The 21,684-nt window shown below is 37.3% G+C and overlaps 3 protein-coding genes and 2 pseudogenes across 4 annotated transcripts; 2 read left to right on the top strand and 3 right to left on the bottom strand.

The window, feature by feature from the left end:
• Positions 1 to 1,706: 1,706 nt before the first annotated feature.
• On the bottom strand, positions 1,707 to 5,194 carry LOC137714255 (subtilisin-like protease SBT4.3; annotated as a pseudogene).
• A 3,589-nt stretch (positions 5,195 to 8,783) lies between these two features.
• LOC137716498 (peroxidase N1-like) lies at positions 8,784 to 10,522 on the top strand. The gene is made up of 3 exons (XM_068455955.1): positions 8,784 to 9,243; positions 9,548 to 9,710; positions 9,937 to 10,522. Exons 1-3 carry the CDS (start codon positions 8,830 to 8,832, stop codon positions 10,356 to 10,358), a joined length of 999 nt encoding a protein of 332 aa, XP_068312056.1. The 5' UTR covers positions 8,784 to 8,829; the 3' UTR covers positions 10,359 to 10,522.
• A 694-nt stretch (positions 10,523 to 11,216) lies between these two features.
• Positions 11,217 to 14,086, bottom strand: LOC137714256 (subtilisin-like protease SBT4.6; annotated as a pseudogene).
• An 801-nt stretch (positions 14,087 to 14,887) lies between these two features.
• On the bottom strand, positions 14,888 to 16,811 carry LOC137714796 (uncharacterized). Of its 2 annotated transcripts, none has more exons than XM_068453933.1 (4): positions 16,571 to 16,811; positions 16,348 to 16,453; positions 15,259 to 15,379; positions 14,888 to 15,138 (listed from the first exon to the last, which is right to left on the bottom strand). In XM_068453933.1, exons 1-3 carry the CDS (start codon positions 16,680 to 16,682, stop codon positions 15,301 to 15,303), a joined length of 297 nt encoding a protein of 98 aa, XP_068310034.1. In that variant the 5' UTR covers positions 16,683 to 16,811; the 3' UTR covers positions 14,888 to 15,138; positions 15,259 to 15,300. The 2 variants fall into 2 exon arrangements, with proteins under 2 accessions (XP_068310034.1, XP_068310033.1); XM_068453932.1 differs by having other exon boundaries at positions 14,888 to 15,148; positions 16,571 to 16,809.
• A 2,205-nt stretch (positions 16,812 to 19,016) lies between these two features.
• LOC137714795 (ras-related protein Rab11C) lies at positions 19,017 to 21,355 on the top strand. The gene is made up of 3 exons (XM_068453931.1): positions 19,017 to 19,131; positions 19,258 to 19,453; positions 20,543 to 21,355. The coding sequence occupies exons 2-3, from the start codon at positions 19,289 to 19,291 to the stop codon at positions 21,023 to 21,025; spliced, it is 648 nt and encodes a 215-aa protein (XP_068310032.1). The 5' UTR covers positions 19,017 to 19,131; positions 19,258 to 19,288; the 3' UTR covers positions 21,026 to 21,355.
• Positions 21,356 to 21,684: the final 329 nt, after the last annotated feature.

Genomic DNA, 21,684 nt, shown 5'->3' on the forward strand with positions numbered 1-21,684 from the left:
TGTTTACAAAAGTAAAATCTAGACCAAGCTACTTGTAACTATTTCAAATGAAGTCAAGATTATAAACGTTCACAAAAGTAAAATCTAGACCAAGCTACATAACTTGTAATGTAAATTGACTGGAAATGTAAAAAAGCAATAAAGTTTTAGTAAGTTTTAGAGTGAAATGAGATGATCGTCCAAGCTCTGATTTTGTGCTTCAAAGTTGGTGGGCCGAAGTCATACGACTTTTGAGTATAAAAAAATGGATAGACCTCATAATGGGCCTTGTTTTTATTTATGGCCCAAACAAGTATGCCATATTTTTTGTATGGGAATTTTCTTTTTCTCAATTTATGTATAGTTTCATCATTCTTATTGGAGGAATTTTCACAACACTTTAAAGCAACAAATCTAAAAAATGAGGTGGTTTGAATGAGCCTGTACCATTACTAAACAAGTGTTTAACCGTGTTTATCCTTACACTCTCACATTCTGTGTTCAAATACTCCTTTCCTTTTATATATTTAAAACCTCGACAGTACCAGGATGATTTCATTGAAATATCCAAAAAAAAAAAAAAAAAAAACAAAGTTACACCTAGTAGGGGATATAAATTTTCCCTCATCAAAAGTTAACCACACTCTTGAAAAGAAACAAAACATACAAGCAGGGGGAATCTGAAACCTAACCCCCTCTCAAACAAAGCCTAACTAATAGGTAAGAACCTGTAGTGCAAAACACCAAAAGCAAATGATTAGGAAAACAAAACCATAAATCAAGAAGGTGATACAAAATTGTAAGCCGGGATTCCTAAAAAATATGACCACAGACATGGAATAATTGGCAAGGGCGGCGTGCGATGCCAAACGATTGTCGAGGGGAGTAGCCCTATGTTAGCTAATCGGCCAGCAATAACATTCCCTTCCTGAAAAATATGAGAGCAAACGAAAATCCATTTTCTGTAGAAGAGAAAGACAATTTTTCCAGCGAATCTGTAGCAGCCACAGAGAGAAGGGGGTGGGGGGTGTTGTGGGTTTTGGAAAACCTAGAAACAAAACAAGCAATCATGTTGGAAGAGTCACTTTGAAGCCACAGATTTTTCCAACTCTGTGCACATGCCAACTCAACAGCGAGGATGACAGCATTAAGCTCTGCATAGAAAGAAATGGTGTGATATCCACACATCCATTTTTACTTCTCACACATCTCTTGTTAATTTTTGTCATTCGATCTTCTTCAATTCATTCGATTCGACGGTCGAAAATTAAAAAAGTGTATAAGAAGTAAAAAAGTGTGTGTAGATATCACATCCCTAGAAAGAAGTATGTGGTGTCCAAAACCCTGGAAAAAAAGTTAGCAAGAAAATAACCTGAAGAACCTTGGAAGACCCCACCAGACACTGCTAGACCTAGATTACCCGTAGCAAGACTGTCTGTGTTCACCTTAATCCAAGAATAGGGAGGAGGATGCCAAATCGCCCCTCCCTAATATAGTTGTGTTAAACAGATCCAAAATACTTGTAGTTTGATTGTTAATGTCACTCTCTTCTTATTTCTTAATTTTGAGCTAGTTTTAATTAATAGAAAAAAGTAAAAAAAAAAAAAAAAGGAAGATAAGAAATGGATTTTCATTGCTTTTTATTCCTCAAAACCCATTAAAAATCTAAATCTTTATTATTTCTCATGTACCATGTTCTGAACATATGCAGACACCTTTGATCATCCCTAGCTGTGAACATATGCATAAACAACAATTGGACTTCTAACACTGTAAATACCATCTGACCAAACCAGTGATCCAGATACTTGTGATTGATCTCTTACACCGCTTCCAACAACGGTTACATCAAAATCCTTCTCCTCATTCAAGGAGTCGAATGACAGAACCTCAGGCACTACTTTGATATCCACTTTCTAATCCGAGAGGATTTTGGCCTTGTAAGTGGAGTTTGCGAGACCAACATTTTTAACTCTTCTGTGAAAATTAATCGAAAAAGGTTTCAATACTTCAACTTGAGCTCCCATTGAAGGGTAATTGTGATCCTTTACAAATCCTCTAGCAGTTGGGCATGTGCTGTTATCTCCAGATATTTTTCTAACTGTGCCTTCATCATAGATTGTGCACAGCAACTTTATGTAATCTTCTTCAGAAGCATCATAGACTAGCCCCGGATTAATAGCATTTACAGGATTTATATGTCCGGATCCATAAGCAAATGCACCATTTGAAACATCGTTGTCGGTATCGTTCATGGGCCAAGCTACATGCATAATAAAGGATTTAATACCATAGTTAAGAAATCAAAATGAGACTTATTATGAAGCAAAAGAAATTATGAAGACATTACCAGTTGTCATAATAGATGATTTGATAGCTGTAGCAGACCAATCAGGGTGGAATGCTTTAACATATGCGGCTACCCCTGCAGCGTGGGGGCAAGCCATGGAGGTACCAGATGCTATATTGTATTTTGCACGCCTCTTATCATCCGGAAAGTCGGTGATAGGAAGAACGGGTGGAAACGCAGCCAAAATTTCATACCCCGGGGCACTTATATCCGGCTGAAACACATTAGGACACTGTAATTTTTAATACTATATTTATAATTTATGAGATATTTATGATATAAAACGGAAGGTGACACAAAACATATACCTTGACTAAATCGGGTAAAATTCCATTAGGTCCACGTGATGAGAAGAACAGGACTGTAGGTGCAGCAGGATCTTTTGCGACTTCACTTTTAAGTATGTTTCCTTGAGGATCTCTATAAAATAACAGAAGCACTCAATCATTGAAAGAGAGCAAATATGACAAGACGGTTGCTTGTTCGGTATCCGAAAGAATCTGTACCTGGTGGAATTCATGTAGGATCTGACAACATTATACTCTTCTTTCTTTAAAGGTGCTGAGGCTAATGTGGGAATGACGGCAATATTAACTTCAAATGGATTAAATAAAATTGAACCGAGCGCACCAGCCGTGTTTGCCCCTATAACTCCAGTGACGTTATCGCATACCACTATCTTTCCCTTAACTAAATCATCTACCAGGCAACCCTCTTCACATTGTCTGAAATGCAACAAGAAGTCAGTAGTTGCTTAACAATTCATTTACGTCATTTTAATTTGAGAAGAAATGACACAAGAATCACCTAGCATCATCTTCGGTGCAATTTTTCGTTGCAGCATCTTTTCCGTGTATCAGAGGAAAACTTGTTCCATTTAATGTGAACATGTTAATCCAGTCATCCCCCTGTTAGAGTGAAGACAATTAAAAAAATATAACAGAAAATCATAAAAAAAAAAAAAAAAAAGAAGACAAGTATATACTAAAAAATTTATTTCGAGGATACAGGACGTTGTTGATGACATACAGCTACTGTCTTTCCATTGCCAATAACAACCTTGTCCACAAAAAGCCGATCAATGCTACTTGCTGCCACTGTCAATATCCATGGTGCTACACTGGTCACAGAAGCAACAAACGGGCCCAAGTTGCCTCCAGCCTGCGAAACCAGTATCCCTTTTTTCATTGCATGAAAAGCATCAATTGCTACAACGTCCTGATGAATCGAAGTTAGCCAGTCGGATACAAGTGAAATAGAAATAATGTTGACTCCATCAGCAATAGCATCATCGTAAGCAGCCAGTAAATTGTGATCTCTGCATGGATCACAGACTTTATATGCAACAAGTCTCGCAGCAGGAACGCCTCCTCTTGCAGTGCCGTTTGCTAGTCCATAAAAGGTTACATCCTTAACAGCACTGCCCGCCACTGTGGACGATGTGTGAGTTCCATGACCAATATCATCCCTTGCAGACTCTGATGTGTAATATCGAGCTCCAATGAGCTTGCTGCAAAATAAGTACTTCATAATATTGGTGTCATCTTCGTAACTACAAAGCTAAAACCATTATTATAAAAATAAAAATAAAAAAGAAATCTTCAACTTGTTATTTTGTTTTAATGCCTTTAAAAATTAGTTAGCAAAAAAAAAAAAAAAAATCAAAAAACAGTTTGGAGTCCCCAGAGTTTTTAAATTAGTTACAAAAATAGCCCACCAACGTGGTAGTGCCAATACCACACCATGTTAACTGAATTATTTGGTATTTTAGCATGGTAATGGTAACAAATTTTGCTATACCAAACGTTTGGTATGGTAATTGCTATGGGGGTTTTAGTACAGTTAATGTACCAAACCCAGCCTTTAAATTTGGTAGTGCCCTTGGACAGGATTGATTCCTAAATAATTTTGTTTCTATCTGTTTACTCTTTCTGTCAAGAATAATAGCTGAAAGAAACTATCAGTTGCCTGATGCACAACGAAGTACCTACAAAAGATTCTAAATGTAAGTGATGATACATAAGAGAACATACTTATTGCAAGTGAAATTTTTTCTGCCGTCGCAAACACCTTTCCAATGCTTTGGAGCAGGACCTAGACCTTCATCTATAAAGCTCTCAGATTCAGGCCAGACTCCAGAATCAAACAAAGCAACAATAACATCACTCTGAAGTTGGGAAGAATTTCGACTGGCCATTTCAGTTAAACCCATAAAGTCCCAAGATCTTGTTGTTTGACGTTGGAACATTCGGCTTGGAAAGACAGAGACTACTTCCTTCATGTCTACAATCCACAGTTAAATAACATGATAAATTCTCAAATCAAACCATATTATTCTTTTCAAATGGTAAAAACAAGTATCTCAGAGCACTCACTCGCAATTTTCTCACTTTCCTGGTGGGTCAGTCTGGCAGCAAATCCATTGAAACTCCTTTTGTAACTTCTTACCAATAAATTTTCTGGAGAACTGAGACACAGAGAGAGAGAGAGAGAGAGAGAGAGAGAGAGAGAGAGAGAGAGAGAGAGATCATGAAAACTAGCTTATAAGTTATAACGACAATCGAAATGAGAAGGTAAAGATCTAGATAGACTACCCATCCTGAACAACACTGTGTAGAATACTAAGGTGGTGAGCCAACGGTGAGTACGCCGGATCTCCATCAGGAAGGGACCCCATGTACACAATATAGACCTGCATAAAAAAGAAAGAGCATTAATGTTATCAAGCAAAATTGAAGCCGATTGTTTTCTTATACAAATGATTCACACCTTTCTATCTTCATCGGTGGCTTTGCATAATAAGCTCATGCTCAGAATAAAAATGGAGAAAACAGAATAAAACGCAACAGCCCCTTTCTTTGCCATTGCTCAATGCTCAAAAACTTCATGGCTGAAGAAAGGAAGAGTACCTTGTTTATATAGTCAGACTAATTAATGACTGACTATTATCTCTTTTAATGCATCCAGATTTTTTTTTTTTAATTTCTTCAAGACAGAATGGGAATTGCATTAATTCAAACACCAGATAAATCAAAAGTTGTTGCAACTGAAAGCCTGGATTATGGTAATCTGTAAGACATGCAGAGAAATGCAGAGAGGGATTCAGTAACGGCAGTCAAATAGAAATTACAGCAATAAGAAAGTATCCATGAACCATTATTAATAGCATCTAGACAATCTAAAAATTCATTAGTATTGGTCCATGAACTTATCACAATATGGAGCAAGTCTTTTTGAGTAACATTGTTAGAAGTCTCATTTAAAATATAGGATTTAAAGGGTGAAAAAATAGACTAAAATTCTAACATAGTTACCCAAAAAGACCATTGCACGTTGTAATAAGCTCAAGGCCACTACCCACAATTTTTTAGTTCAAGGACCAAAGCTCTAGTTTGACTAAAGTTCATAAATCATTGCTCCAATTCACTAAAAAAAAAAATACAAGTTTGCAAAATTAAGGCTTGTTCCATTTGTTTTTCAGTGTTGTTATGACACAATAGATTGGCCAATTGGTTTTTGGATTGAACCTCAACTTTATTCATGATATTAGAGATAGGTTTGCCGACATGTGTTCTAGTTCAGCCAATTAGAACTGTCCATGTGTTAGGCTCAAAAGTTCGCCATGCATGAGAGTGTGTGAGGAATCAATAAACTTAGCAAAAGTTTATAAGGAGTTAGGCCATTACCTCCATTGTTACACTACTACAAACAAGGTGATGGAGGCCAGCCAAAACTGTCCTCTACAATTTTACTGGACAGTTTTTAAGGGTCGTATAGTCCATGCCGTCTACTCCAGGATTTTTAAAAGACACTTGAAGTTTAGAAATAGGACTGTTAATTATAGTTCTATATACTCATACTGGATAGTTTTTAACAGTCCTTGAAAGCTTGAATTATAATTAAAAAAAATAACCGGTCTCTTCGAAGGCCAGTTCAGAGGACACATTTCCTTCAATTTAATTTTTATTCATAACCTCACAAACTATTTGTATGACACCAACTGCTGTCACGAGTGTAGTCTCCTTTCCTTGGAACTGCCATAATTAAAAGAGTATTAGACTCACAAAGAGATATGAAATTCAAAAATTCTTTTTAGAAAACAAGTAAATACCTATAATGACTATCACGCTAATGTTTTGAAGTAAGTATATCAGGTGTTGGACAAAACAGCACACTCCATTGAAATACAAATAAATACCCTTACGTTCAACAACGCGTTTTGCTAATCCCTTGTTCCCATTTGTGCATTACACATTCTTTGCATGTAAAGAATAAAAATTCCTTCAACTACTAATAGATAACTTTCAGTCAGAACTGCCTTACATGCAGGATAGCACTCCAAATGTAGCCTATCCTGTTGTGCTATTTCCAGTCTCCACTTTGGTCCTGCATATGCTCAGCAATTGATAGACTTTTATGATTTCTTACGTACAAAAGCCAGTTACGTAGCCAGTTGGTCATACTAGCCGTAATAAATCTTTGCTTGGGCAAAGAATAGTTTATGATAAGATTCAGAGTATAAACTTACAGTAACCACCAAAAGGTCAAATGGTTTTGAATCTTGAGTCTTTTGGTAGCTCAACTAGAATTTGGACAGTTCACTGTAAAAGTTAGCATACACCTAAGGCCAGAAAGTTGACTACCTATGAATCCAATCAATAACAAGTTTATCATATGCACCAGGACAATTTCATATCCACATGATTTCTTCCCTGTAATCCTCGATGAATATTACAAATTACATACGTTGGTGTCAAAAGTCGGGCATAGTCTGGACTAAGTTCAACATGTACTTGCTTTGAGTGTTGCTTTTAGTCTCACTGCCACGAGATGGCTCAAGATAAAGAGAGAATAGGAGTGCCATTGTTGGATGCTGCCAACAGGTTGTGTTTGAATGTGTATGGAAGTTGCACGTTAATCTGGCTTCTTAATTAACCAAATGACAATGCACTAAGTGGGACGTTGGTTCTATTAAGTTTTATTTTGTGCCTCGAGTGAACGAGGACTTAAAATTTAGTGCAATATGCTTGCCTGAAAAGTAAATCATAGCGAAATAGAAACCAAAAAATGAGAAACATAATGTAAACATTTCATGGTGAAGTCAAGATAACGAACGTTCACAAAAGTAAAATCTAGGCGATGGGCCAAGCTACATAACTTGAAATGTAAATTGATTGGAAATGTAAAGAAAGTAGTAAAACGCTATCAAGATTTAGCCATGAAGGACAAGATATGCTAGAAAAGTCCACCAAGATCACTACTGGTGTCGGATTGGACTTAGTACAAAACATGTGCCTCAAAGAGGATGATAGGAAACAAAATTCCAAAATATCAAAAATATCTTCAAAACTTAGATCTATGTTTGGCCGCAAATGCCTAATGATCAAGGTAAAACATTGGGTTTTGTTCGTGAGACTGTTCTCTTTGAAATAAGACTCAGCGGAAAAGCCTTAATTTGACTCTAGTTTATATGCCGTAACATCATTAAAACAACACTTCGTTTTGATCTAATCGATTAGTCATGCAGCCATCATAATTATTTCAAAACCCATTATAAGGTGTTCTGATATTTCACTCTAAGATGATAAAATTACTCAAATAAATTAAAATATTTTGTATTTCTGTATGTGCTTTTCTGCAATAAGAAAGCATATATTTGCTGCATGTATGGATAGGCTAATATACCTATATATATTTAAGAGAGCTTTAACGAAACACTTCTGGTACTGTTTACTTTTAACAAAAAAGTTTTATTTTTACTTTTCCCTAGTACTATTCAGTACATACCTTTATTTGTCATTTTTCATTAAAACAAAAGTTTTTTTGGACTTTTCGTTAGTTTTCTTTATATTTAAATTATAAGGGTAATGCTGAGGAGATCAAATTTGTAGACTAAATTAACCAAATGATTGTGAAGTTGATAACTGAATTATTATTTAAGTGTTGATTAAGGTGTTAATTCCTTATCGATGACACATCATTTGATTTATAAATTAGTCTACAAATTCGGTTTACCTAGCATTACTCAAATTAGAATGTCAACCTCACTTTGATGATGCATGCAAGTGCTGCTGGTGCTGGTTTTGTTGTATTTGTTAATAAATTCTCTAATTAAACATCATGTTACTTTAACGTATATTTATAGTAATTGAGTGGAATATATACTAACTTGACACACTTACCGATTTGTTTAAATTAATCGCTTTTAGATTAGATCGTGCAGTGGGAGAAAGAGGAAGCCAACTATACCTGCATGATGCATCCGCATGCAGCATCCTCCACTTATTTTGGGCTGCTTTTTTCTTTTATCATGTAATATGCACGTGCTTTTTTCTCTCCACTTTCTAGTATGTACATTTTCTTATTTCTCATTGGGATAAATGGAGCATGCCTATAAATACCTAATACATGTTGCCTTCCTTTCATAGTTAGTAATTAAGAGCCTAGGGCAACATCCTAAATCATCTCGATTATTAAGCTCAACGTTAATTAAATTAATAATGGAGGGTTCAGGTTCAACTGCCACTCGAACATTAAGTTACTTGTTGATGTTGTTGATGTTGGCTGCAACCTCAGAGTCAGTGAGAGGGCAAGGCACAAAACTAGGGTTCTACTCATTTACTTGTCCTCGAGCTGAGTTCATCGTGAGGTCAATAGTTACAGCTCATTTCCAGTCTGATCCTACCATTGCCTCTGGCCTGCTGAGGATGCATTTTCATGATTGCTTCGTCAATGGCTGTGATGCTTCCATCCTCATCGATGGTCCAACAGCCGAGAAAAACGCCCCTCCAAACCTCAATTTAAGAGGATATGAAGTCATTGATGATGCTAAGGCACAGCTTGAAGCCGCATGCCCAGGGATTGTCTCTTGCGCTGATATTCTAGCCCTAGCTGCACGTGATTCTGTGGTTCTGGTACGTACACCATGATTGAATATGTTTGTATGTATAGGTAACATATTGTCAACATAGTATGTGGACGATATAGGGTTATAAACCTACCCCGTTTTCGCTACAGTACTAGTACAAGTCTTAAGTTTTAGGGTTTAGTACTAGTATAGACTACTAGCTAGCTATAGTTGTATATATTTGAGCCTAATCCATTGTGTGTGTTTGTGTGTGTGCAGTATTAGTACTAGTTGTATTGCTTTCCTTTCAATAAGTACTAATATTTGAAAACATGTGTTGGATGCATGTATAAATCTATTGATCGGTACAGACCAACGGACAAAGTTGGCCAGTGCCTACAGGACGCAGGGATGGGATGGTTTCATTAGCATCTGATACAGCCAACTTGCCAGGCTTCACTGAATCAATGGATTCGCAAAAACAAAAGTTTGCAGACAAGGGGCTAAACACGCAGGATCTTGTTGCCCTTCTTGGTAAGCTTCAATAATTTACAATTGTAAATGTTCAAATATCTCATATATGTCAACTTCCTGTTAAAATATAAATAAATAAATTTTAAAAAAAATCTCATTGTTAGAAATTGAAATTAAACAAATAAAACTACTGGAATATTCACAGAAGTTCTCTAAAAATTAATTACTTTTCTTGAGCATATTCCAGGTGATTCTATGTTGATTTTTTTTCCTACTATATATATAGGAGCACATACAATAGGAACATCGGCTTGCCAGTTCTTCAGTTACAGATTATTCAATTTCACAACTACTGGAAATGGTGCGGATCCTGCGCTTGACCCATTGTTTGTTCCTCAGCTACAAGCTCTCTGCCCTCAAAATTCTGATGGTACGAGGCGCATTGGATTAGACACAGGCAGTGACGACAAATTTGATGTATCTTTTTTTGCAAATTTAAGAAAAGGCAGAGGAATTCTCGAGTCCGATCAGATGCTATGGACTGATGCTACAACAAAACCCTTTGTCCAACGTTTTCTAGGTGGTAAAGGCCCTTCGGGATTGAACTTCTATATGGAGTTCGGAAGGTCCATGGTGAAGATGAGTAACATTGATGTGAAAACTGGCACACAAGGTCAAATTCGAAAAGTATGTTCTGCGATAAACTGATATGAAAACCGTCACATAAATAATACAGTATGCAAAAGCTGTTGTAAAACCTTTCCCGTTTATCATCTGGTTGTGTACCTGTTCATGACATATGAAAAACAAATATGTGATACTAGTAATCTGAACATGCATGATATCTCAATAATATATCAATTAGGGATGAACTGTCAAACCCCTCAATTCTCATTTCGCATCACTTGTCGTATACATATCGTGTTTAATATTCCATTAATTTCAAATACAACTCATACAAAGCTACTTCTTCTCTGGAAATTTCGGAAAACCTTTTTTTTTCTTTTCAAAGATTAGACATTGAATAAGTGAAGTTTGGGTTGGTTAACAGGGAACCAGAAACCACACTGATCCTAAGTACGTAATAAACCAACGATTTAACTTCCTATCCTCATAAGTGGCCTTGCTTCAAGACCCTTGCATAGTAAGTTCATTGTGAAGATGAGAGTAGACAAAGCATAATAATATATGCACCAAATTGTAAGGATGAGCGGATCGGATAATGCAAATCACCTGAAAGAAGCGTTGTTATTAATAAATTGGGGAGAAACGTTATAATTTCCACCCCCAAACAGTTTTGCTGCCCTTGGGGTAGAAAACACTGGGGGCGGACGTCCAGACTTAGAAATTCCAACAACAAGAAGACCGTGGCAAGGCAACTTTCATCAAAGCTAATGGTTTAATCCTACACGCATCAGACAGATATTCCAAGGCCCTATTTAGAATTAGAAGAGAAGAAAAAGGAAATATCGACAAGGCAACTTGGAAATCCCTCATTACCTCAACAGTACGAATAGGTGAGCTTCCCTTTTGGCCTTGTAGATCGAGTTTGGAAGGCCAACATTTTTAACTCTTCTGTGAAATTTGGCATGTGCTGTTGTCTCCTGATATGAGTCCAACTTTGCCTTCATTATACATTATGCATAGCAACGTTATGTAATCTTCTTCACAAGCTTCATACACAAGCCCCCGGTTTACGGCCTTCACAGGATTGATCTGTCCCGATCCATAAGCAAATGCACCAGTGGAAATGTTGTTGCTGGTATCATTCATTAGCCAAGCTACATGCACACAAAAAATTCAATAGATAATGTCAGAATTTTGTCATTCATAATGTGCAAAATGAAGCAATTTCTGTTATCATGACAACATATATACCAGTCGTCATACGAAATGATTTGATGGCGGCGGGAGACCAATCAGGGTGGAATGCTTTAACATATGCAGCTGCACTAGCACCATGAGGGCAAGATACAGAGGTTCCAGATAACATATTGTATTTTACACGCCTCTTGTCTTCTTCCAATTGTGTGATCGAAGCGTTAGGTGAATATGCAGCAAAAATTTCAGCCCCCGGGGCACTGATATCCAGCTGCAAAACATCAGACAACAGTTATCCGTATCTATGAAATTTTTATGAAAGATTTACCAGAAGGTGGCAAGAAACCTAGTCCTTTATAATATCAGGCAAAATTAGATATGGTCCATGCAAGGAGAAGGAAGTGACAGCAGGTGCAGAAGGATCTTTTATGGCATCACTTTTAAGTATTTTCGCTCGAGGGTCACAATAAATTAAGAGAAACACACAATCATGTAAATACAACATTCACGATAAGGCGATTGCCTTGTGATTATCCAGAACGAATCTATACCTGGTGGAGTTTATGTAGGATTTGACCACATTATGCTCTTCCATCATTAACATTGTTGTAGGTAATATGGGAACTTGACTAAGATCGTCTGTGTTGTTGTCATCATGTAAAATTGAACCAAGTGCACCAGAATCCTATGCTGTTGTATCTCCGTATCCAGCATCACATACCACTATCTTTCCCTTAACAGAATCGCTGTCCAGGCAACCACATTTACAAAATCTGATATGCAACAAGACAGTACTTTAGCTACTTACTAATAGATTATATTGCTTCTTCTTAAACACTAAAAAGGGCAAAAAAATCACCCAGCATCCTGTCGAGTGCAATCTTTCGCTGCAGCATCTTTTCCGTGTATTAAGGGAAAACTTGTTCCATTTAATGTGAAAGTGTTAATAGAATCCCCCTGTTTGTGCAAAAATGTAAACATCAATAATAACGGAACATCTGAATCAAATAAACAAGTATAAATATATTTCGGGGAGACAGGAAGTACATGATACATACAACAAGTGTTTTTCCATTTGCCAGAATAACTTTGTCAATGATATGGCGATCTATGGTACTTGCTGCAACTGTCAATATCCATGGTGCTACGCATGACACAGTAGCGATTTGAGGCCCTTCATTGCCTGCAGGCTGTATGGTCAGTATCCCTTTTTTCATTGCATGAAAAGCACCAATTGTGAAAGGGTCCTCATCAAAACTAGTCACAAAACCAGATCCAAATGAAATCGTAATGACGTTAACTCCGTCATCAATAGCATCATCAAAAGCAGCCAAGATGTAATCTGCACTGCACCCTTTATCATGATCACAAAGTTTATATGTTGCAATTCTTGCTGCAGGAACACCTCCTCTTGCAGTGCCTTTTGCTAGTCCATAAAAGCTCACGTCCTTAACAGTGTTTCCTGCTGCGATACAGGCTGTGTGAGTTCCATGACCGATGTCATCCCTTCCAGATTCAGATATGTAATATCGAGCTCCCATGAGCTTGCTGCAAAATATGCATTTCACTCTTCATATAATCTTAGTATACGCAGAGGGCCAGAGGCGAGTACCAATGTTACAACTGCCAAATGGTGAGTACACACTACACGAAAACTGGTCAGAAGACACGAAGGCAAAAGCGTGCCTGTTGCTGCCAATAGGCACGAAATACCGTTTCCATAGGCTATAGCAACACTACATTACCAAATTTGGCACGGTGCAAGTGAATTTTTGTTAGCATTTTCACAAATTTTTACAATAACTGAGAGATGAGAAGTGAGGGAACTTACTTGTTGCAAGTAAAATTTTTGCCTCCTTCGCAAGCACCTTTCCAACTCTTTGGAGGAGGACCAAAAACTTCGTCTTTAAAGCTCTCAGATTCCGGCCAAATTCCAGTGTCAATCACCCCAACAATTATATCACTCTCAACTAGGATGTCTCGATTCATTTTCTCATTTAAACCCATAAAGTCCCAAGATCTTGTTGTCTGCAGTTGGAATGATCTGCTTGAAAAGATGGAGACTACTTCCTTCATATCTGCAACACAGTTTGTAAGAATAAAAAGTTTTCGTGACACACCATTTTACTCTTTTGTAGTGACATAATAAATTATATCAGAGTGCTCACCAGCAAGTTTTTTCCTTTCCTTGTCAATGAGTTTTGCTGCAAACCCATTGAAACTCCTTTTGTAACTTCGGACTACCAGTAAACTTTCTGGCAAACTGAGAGAGTGAGAGAGGATAAGAACTAGGTTTTGGCTAAAAAGACCAAAAAAATGTAAGTTCAAGGTCTAGACCGACTACCTTCCCTGGACAACTCTTTGCAGAATACTTGGGTGGTGAGGCACCGGTGAGAACTCCCCATCTGGAAGGGACCCCATGCACACAATATGAACCTGCATCATCATCGTCATCCCAATCCAAGTAAAAACTTACTATTTAAACAAAGAACCATTGAAATCTTACTGACGATTCTTACCTTTCTATCCTCATCAGTTGCCTTGCATAACAAGCTCATGCCCAGCATAAGAAGCGCTAAAGCGCAATACAATAGAACAGCTCCATTTTTCGCCATTTTTCTGTGCTCGAAAACTTCATGGCCGACGAGGACTTAATATATACTGGGACTATTTAATGACAGATTGTTCTCTCAATCAATGCATCCGGCTTTTCTTGAATTAAGGCACCAGATAAACTTAAAAGTTGTTGCAATTGAAAGCTTGGTTTTGGATAACCTGGAAGACATGCAGAGAGGGACTCAGTAACAGCAATCACTGCACCAAACCCATTATATCATGTGCAGCTGAGCTTTAGTATAAGCCAAGTTTTTCTGCACAATCTAATTCTTCATTTCTATGGAATAAGAAGCGTGCACACAATTAATGGGAGAGTCTTACATGCAACCAGGGATAAATTCTCGTCTCTGTACGTAACTCTTTCTCCATGAAACTCATCGTGGTAAAAATATATCACTAATTAGACCCAAGTAAAGTTTGCCACAATTCAGGCAACATTAAATTATTTTTTTGGGTTGTGAACTACGATATTTCTTTTAAGAGCACACGTTTTTACAATTAGAGAGTAATAATCGTTTGGGAGTGATTTTCGTACTTGGAAAGGCATACAGCACTAGGGATTCTTTTCGGTAGTGAATTTCATACTCCTAATTTCTCTTTCACGCTTTTCCCTTGTTTTGGTCCCTTGAAGTCAACCAAAGGTTGTGCGAATATCACTTCCCTTTCTATCAGAGGCCCTTGCAGTCCACCAAAGGCCCTTGCAATAGTGAAATATGATGACTGGGTGGTGTCGTTCGAGAGGAAGCTGATTGCTATGCCATTCATCAAAAAGCACAACTAACTTGCATCAGCTCTGAGAATACGGTAAACACAGAAAAGACTTATAAAAACTATTCGACTCGGGTTTTCTCTAATTGAGACTAATCACTGCCGTTTTTTGATATTACAATATCTTATAACTACAAGAATTTGGCTACCACAGTGTCACATATATATATACACACTACATTTGCAGATTCCAGAGCTTAACACCAATGCAGATTTCGTATGCTCTTCAAGCCCTTTCAGAATCTCGGGTACTATCATCCTCGCACATCCTCCTCGGCAATCACTAGAGGCGACTGAATACATGAACAGAAACAAATGTGATTTAAACCAAACTGAAAAATGATCAATAAAGATTTAAACAGGCAAGTGTGTGTCAGGAAGAGATTCCAAGAAGTTTTCTTACATGTCAAATTCGATCTGGTTGCCCGAGAGAGAAATGTTGCAATCATGTATGGAGATAATTGGCTGCCATCATTAACTCCAGCACCAATTCAGGTTCAATAGGAAACTCGGTCTGCTTCCCGCTGTCAAAAGAGTAGAATTACAAGTCAATAATAGGGGAAACAAGTGTAAATGAAAACTGGCCTTCCGATCAAGCACTTGGATTTCATTAGTTCCAACAAACAACCATGGTTAATTCAAACTTCTATCGATATCTTGATAAGAAAGCCCACAACAGAAAATGGTGCAACAGACAACGCAAAATATTCTGATTGTCCCGTCTCCAAGTCCATTATTGAACAAACAAAAACCAATAAATCAAGTACGTAGACCTGATACCAAAAGATTAGGCATGTGAATCTAGAAAATCTACTTCTTATACCGTCTTTTCTCCTCTGTTTTGGTCATTTTATGTTCCCTGCGTTATGTCACAAGACCTCCACATTTGATTTAATAATTATCCAGTATTACCAATAAGAAATCAAGTTCTGAGAAAGATCTTAAACAACACAAAATAAAGCAAAGGAAAGAAAAACATGAAATTTAGCAAGTAGGGCGCAAGTGTGTTGATGAGATAACATGCTACACCCTCTTTCGCACTATGGTAGACTGCCCCCTGTTATGCTAGACCGATCACGTATTTAGTAGACTGTCCCATATTATGCTAGACTGTCTACCAACCAAAATGCAAACAGACGGATGAGGGAAAATATATAAGCAAACTGTCTTGGAACCTAATATGCTATAAAACAAACTATGTCAAATTATTAATCTTTAACCCTTGATTGGGCGGCTGATCCAAAAACGATTGATTGGGTGACCGCGTTTTTGTTCGAATGTAAGGTCTACAATGACAGCCTAGCAACAAGACAGTCTAGAGAACATTAACCCCACTAACTTTACACATTGATCAATATAAATTCCAATTCAGAAGAAACCCATCAATCTTCTAAGCATTGACATGTAAATACCTCAAATATTATATCAAAAGCGAATAAATTTAAAATTTAAATAATTAAACAAAAAATAAATTAAGAGAGAGAATCTGAACCTGGCATATTGAAGGTTCCAGTAAAAGTACTTGCAGATCTTCTCAAGAATGGTGGTGCTGATCTCCGGGAACGTCACCTCGCCGTGCTCCGTTTCAGCAAAACTCCCTACCAACATAAAAATAAAAAAATAAAAAAAAATAAAAAAAAAAGATTTCACCTTGCAATTTCAACCCCTAACCCCCAAATTGCTGCTCCACTAAAATCAATTTTAAACCCTAATACCTGGAGAAGTGAGCATGTTGCGGATGGTCTGAGAGACCATGGCGGCGTCTTTGTGGATCACGAACTCGAACCCCTCGGCGCTGATCAGCTTCACTGTGTCTTCCTTCTTCATCTTTGCAGTAGAAGCTGAGGGATGGATTTTCTGGGAGCAGCAAGCAACGTAGGAAGGAGGGCAACATCAATATTTGCCAGGCATCGGTTCCGAATAGGATCTTAGAGCATCTCAAAGAAATGAGATGTCAAAAATAAATGTGAAATGTTAATTTAATAGTTGATATGGTAATGTTAGATTTTTTTTTTTTTCCTAACCAATATGTTTCTTTGTTATAAATGATATTTGTATGATTCATTTTAAAAAAAAATCAATTAAAATATATTTTTTAAGATCTATAATTGGTGCATTAATATGATTCACGTAATAAAATAATTATAAAAAAATTGACATCATCTTTTCTCATATGTCAAATTTGACATATGAAACTCATACCATCTCCAAAAGAGATGGCAAATTCTAGGCGGAATTTCATGTAATCAAATTTAAAGGTAGGAGTGAGCTCAAACCGATATGTTAATCTTATGTGAATTGACATATGAGAAAATGTGATATCAATTTTTTTTAATTATTTTATTATGTGGGTTCTATTAATGCATCAATTATAGATCTTGAAAAATGTACTTTAATTGATTTTTTTTTTAAAATAGATCCTACAAATATCATTTATCACAAAGAAATATATTGGTTGGAAAAAAAGAAAATCTGATATTGCCACATCAGCCATCAAATTAACATTTGACATTTATCTTTTGACATCTTCTTTGGAGATGCTCTCATATGTCAATCCACATAGGATTGACATATCAGTTGTAGCTCATTTCTACTTCAAATTTGATTACATGGATTTCCACCTAGGATTTGACATCTCTCTTGGAGATGGTCTTAACTAATTACAATTTGTGCCCCTCACTTTTAGTGGTTGTTCCACTTTGATCCTCAATTTGTGTTAGTGGATTGCATTTTGGATGGATTATTGAGAAATGCTAAGGAGACTCTCTCTCAAAGTAAAATGCTTCATGAATTTTCTGTCATTCACGGTTAATTTTTGTGTCAATATTATAAAACATTGTGCAAATGAGGTAGCAAAGAGTTCATGGAGAGTTTTAGTTTTAAAAGAGTCTCATTAGCATTTATCTGAATTATTTGTAAGTTAACATGTTTTTTTATCATTTAGTATTACAGTATAGTGATATTCTTCTTCACTTGCAAATGAGAGATCTTAAGTTCGATTCTCACAAAAGATAAATTTGACCCACATTATTGCCAGCTCATTGTAAAGTTTAGCCTAACCCACCCCACCCTCACCCCTTCACCCTTAATATTGATAATATTGTTTGTTCAAATAAAAAACAACACTTTTGATCATAAGCAATATTGAGATGAGGAACTCGAATTTTGAAAGCATAAGCTCGAAGTTCAAAATACAAAAGTAAACGTTCTTAACCAGTCAAACTACATACTTATTTTGTACAAAGAAATACTGGTTTACCATCCAAATCATGAAGATATAGATGCATACACAAGTCAACGTGATGATTTTGGTGGCAATATTCAGAAAATTGATGAGTAGGCACCTAAATAATTGTATGATTTTATTATTACATTTTTGACCTGACATGAGTGTATGATTACTCACTCACACATCCAATGATGAAACGTAACTAAATTATTGGAATGATTCAAAACATTATTCATATTTTTCATCACTTTACACACACTCAAATAAAGCCTAAGCTATGTATTCTTCCCTAAAACAATTCTACACTTATACATCATATTTAGCTACGTCATACGTTGTAGATAACAGAAGCAATTAATTTCACATCGATCATCAATATTGAAATAAGAGGTATAAAACCCGGTAGTGTAGGCAAGGCTAGGTAAAAAGCTAGTTTGTATCACTTGAGCTTAAAATGAATCAATCAGAATCAAGATGTTGCACACATTAATTTGCAATTTGAAGCCTAATCGAGCAAAATTGGACATCCACCAACCCTAATTCATGCTCTGTCAATGTCATCAACATTATTAAGAAAACAAAAGATAAATAACTAGCGCAAGTCATCCACGTACAATTTATCCACATAATTGGAAATAATCAACCGTCCACTCTAGCTCCGGCGGCTGTCCGAACCGCAAACAAATCCAAATTAACTAACTAATTAATTACGGCGTGGGAAATCACAAAAAAAAATTTTTAAAATTTAAAATTAAATCATCCCTCTGGCACCGGCCCGCCAGGTCAGGCTGTCTACTGTGTGACTCTCGACGAATCAATAATTCCCAGTTGTCACCAAAACGCCATCGTTTCGCCGACCAAAAAATAGAATCTATTTATTTGCCGTTTCAACTTTCAAAAGCCCTCTCTTCTCGTCCCCTCATCGTTCTCTGTTTCTTCCCATTTTCTCCTTCCCCAAAACCCCCACTGTGCTTCCCTCTCCAATTCATTCGGTTCCTCCGATCGAACGCTCCGATCGCGTTCTCTCCTCGGTCGATTCGCCCCCGGGTAAGCGAGATCTATAGATATAATTGTTTGTGTATGTATAGGTTATACTGAGAGAGAGATATCTGTTTGTGTATTTGTGTGATTTTTGATGGATTTGAATTTGTGTGTGTGTATATGTTTGTATAGGTTGTGGAGATCGGAGAGGAGAGAGGGTGGCATGGCGAGTAGAGTAGACCACGAATACGACTACCTGTTCAAGATCGTGTTGATCGGTGACTCTGGTGTGGGCAAATCTAACATTCTCTCTAGATTTACCAGGAATGAGTTCTGCTTGGAGTCCAAATCCACTATCGGAGTCGAGTTCGCCACCCGAACTCTCCAGGCAAGTTCGCTTACTGAATTTAATCTTGGTGTGAGAGTTGATTTGTATTTCAATTGTTTGATTTTGTTCGCAGTGGATGAGGTATTTGTTTGTGATGGATTGGATCCTATGCGGTTTAAATTTCGGGGGGTTTCAGAGTTTGAATTATTTTTGGTTGAAGTTTTGTTTGGTGGCCTGGAGATTGTGATGATTGTTTGGATTTTGTTTAGGGATTTACGTTGTTTAATTGGAGTACATCGAAAAATTTGTTACTAATAGACTGGTAAGCGGGCTCGAATTCTCTTTTTAGTACTTTGTTTTTAGGTGGTTATCCATGGCCAAATAAGCATGATGAACCGTTGGGATAAACAGTCGTCTTTTTGTTTGACGGAACAGGAGATTTACTTTACACTAAAACTGGCTGGTAGATTCTGTCTCCAGGAGTTTGATCATTTTGCTGTTATTGATCTTTAAGTTTATATAACACATTAAGGATGGATTGCAGAGTTCAAGAAAGACGAGTTGATTATTGAGCACTTACATGTTGACGCTTAAGTTTGATTCTTAATTAAACGCAACTACTAACTAACTGCCCACACGACACAGAACCGAGCGCAATGGCATTCTAGGATTCATATAGCCAACCCCACTTAGTGGGAAAAGGCTTTGTTGTTGTTGTTGTTGTACTAACTACCCTATATTATCGTTTTTAAAGACCGTTGGTTAGTTAGATTTCTTATGCGTGTCTACTGCCTATTGATTGAATTTTGTATATGTAGGCAACTATATGAATGTGGTTTTGCCAGATAAGTTGCTCAACTATATGAATATGGCATGGTTGAAGAAAGAACTAGATTTTCTTCCCCGGTTGTACAAACAACTGAGAATTGAAACATCATGGCTCGATTGATTGTGAAGTTTCTCCAGAAATATGAAAGGTGTCGACTGGACCACTGGTCCCAGAGCATGTTTACAAGTTTCAAACATGCAGTTGTCACTTGTCATTGTAGCATACCGTTCAATATGTTGATGAGTAGAAATAAGTCTGTTTACAAATTATGGCTTACAATCTGATGTAATGCTTACACTCTTCCTTTTCTGAAATTACAGGTTGAGGGAAAGACTGTGAAGGCACAGATCTGGGATACAGCAGGTCAGGAGCGATACCGTGCTATCACCAGTGCTTACTATAGAGGGGCAGTGGGTGCTTTCCTTGTCTACGACATAACTAAGCGACCAACTTTTGAGAATGTCCAAAGGTGGCTCCGTGAGTTGAGGGACCATGCAGATTCGAACATTGTTATCATGATGACAGGAAACAAGTCTGACTTGAACCATCTCAGAGCTGTTTCAGAGGACGATGGTCAGTCGTTGGCTGAGAGGGAAGGTCTCTCATTTCTCGAGACATCTGCACTGGAAGCAACCAACATTGAGAAAGCATTTCAAACTATTCTAACCGAGATCTACCATATCGTCAGCAAAAAAGCACTGGCAGCCCAAGAAACAGTCTCAACTACCCTACCTGGTCAAGGAACCACCATCAACGTTGGTGATGCTTCTGGGAATACGAAGAGAGGTTGCTGCTCGACATAAAAGATGACACCTAGGGAGAGTTGGGGAAATTATTTGCTGGTTGCCAGCCCTTTTGATTTTTCTCTTTTGAGTTTCTTTTTTTCGGGTGACAGGGAGGCATGTAGAATACAGGTTTAATTCATCGAGTTGTGATAAGGAAGCTTTGTGAAAATTAAAATGACAGTAGTATTGATACATTTTGAGTGCCCGCTTTTACTTCTGATTCACCATTTGTTATATGTTTGCTTTTTATCAAGTGTAACTACTGAAATTTGGAATGTTTGGTGGAACTTGGCATCTCAAATTAAAGAATCAATGGAACAGAAGAAGCCTTGTTTGTTCGGAGTTGGATTTTCGAGTTTCGTTTCTCAGTTGCTTCTTCCATTTTATTAAAAGCTTCGATGCCCGCTGTCATATCGCTATAGACTCATTTCTGCAGCCTTCCCTTTTCTTTCTGTTGCCTTCACTCTTGGGATCGCTTGTGGTTTCTCCTGGTGCTGGCATTTTCACCGTGCATGTATTTTTATGGGATTGCACAGTTCGTGAACTAGCCTTGGAACGTTGAATCGATAAGGATTAGGATTAGGGTTTTTTGTTAGGCGGGAGGGAAGTCAGTGGGAATCGAACCAACATCAGGGTGCATAAGCATGATTGTTTTTCCGCCACTGTGGTAAAACGTA

The sequence above is a fragment of the Pyrus communis genome, chromosome 14, assembly GCF_963583255.1.
Source record: "Pyrus communis chromosome 14, drPyrComm1.1, whole genome shotgun sequence".
Classification (NCBI taxonomy): Eukaryota; Viridiplantae; Streptophyta; class Magnoliopsida; order Rosales; family Rosaceae; genus Pyrus; species Pyrus communis.

Bases quoted from the DNA above. Each gene is read 5' to 3' on its own strand.
- LOC137714795 (XM_068453931.1), top strand. From the start codon at position 19,289: ATGGCGAGTAGAGTAGACCACGAATACGACTACCTGTTCAAGATCGTG. The intron at 19,454-20,542 runs GCAAGTTCGCTT...CTGAAATTACAG, and splicing joins TCGCCACCCGAACTCTCCAG to GTTGAGGGAAAGACTGTGAA.
- LOC137716498 (XM_068455955.1), top strand. From the start codon at position 8,830: ATGGAGGGTTCAGGTTCAACTGCCACTCGAACATTAAGTTACTTGTTG. The intron at 9,244-9,547 runs GTACGTACACCA...TGATCGGTACAG, and splicing joins CACGTGATTCTGTGGTTCTG to ACCAACGGACAAAGTTGGCC. The intron at 9,711-9,936 runs GTAAGCTTCAAT...CTATATATATAG, and splicing joins GGATCTTGTTGCCCTTCTTG to GAGCACATACAATAGGAACA.
- LOC137714796 (XM_068453933.1), bottom strand. From the start codon at position 16,682: ATGAAGAAGGAAGACACAGTGAAGCTGATCAGCGCCGAGGGGTTCGAG. The intron at 16,454-16,570 runs GTATTAGGGTTT...TTATGTTGGTAG, and splicing joins CAACATGCTCACTTCTCCAG to GGAGTTTTGCTGAAACGGAG. The intron at 15,380-16,347 runs GTTCAGATTCTC...CTCTTTTGACAG, and splicing joins TGGAACCTTCAATATGCCAG to CGGGAAGCAGACCGAGTTTC.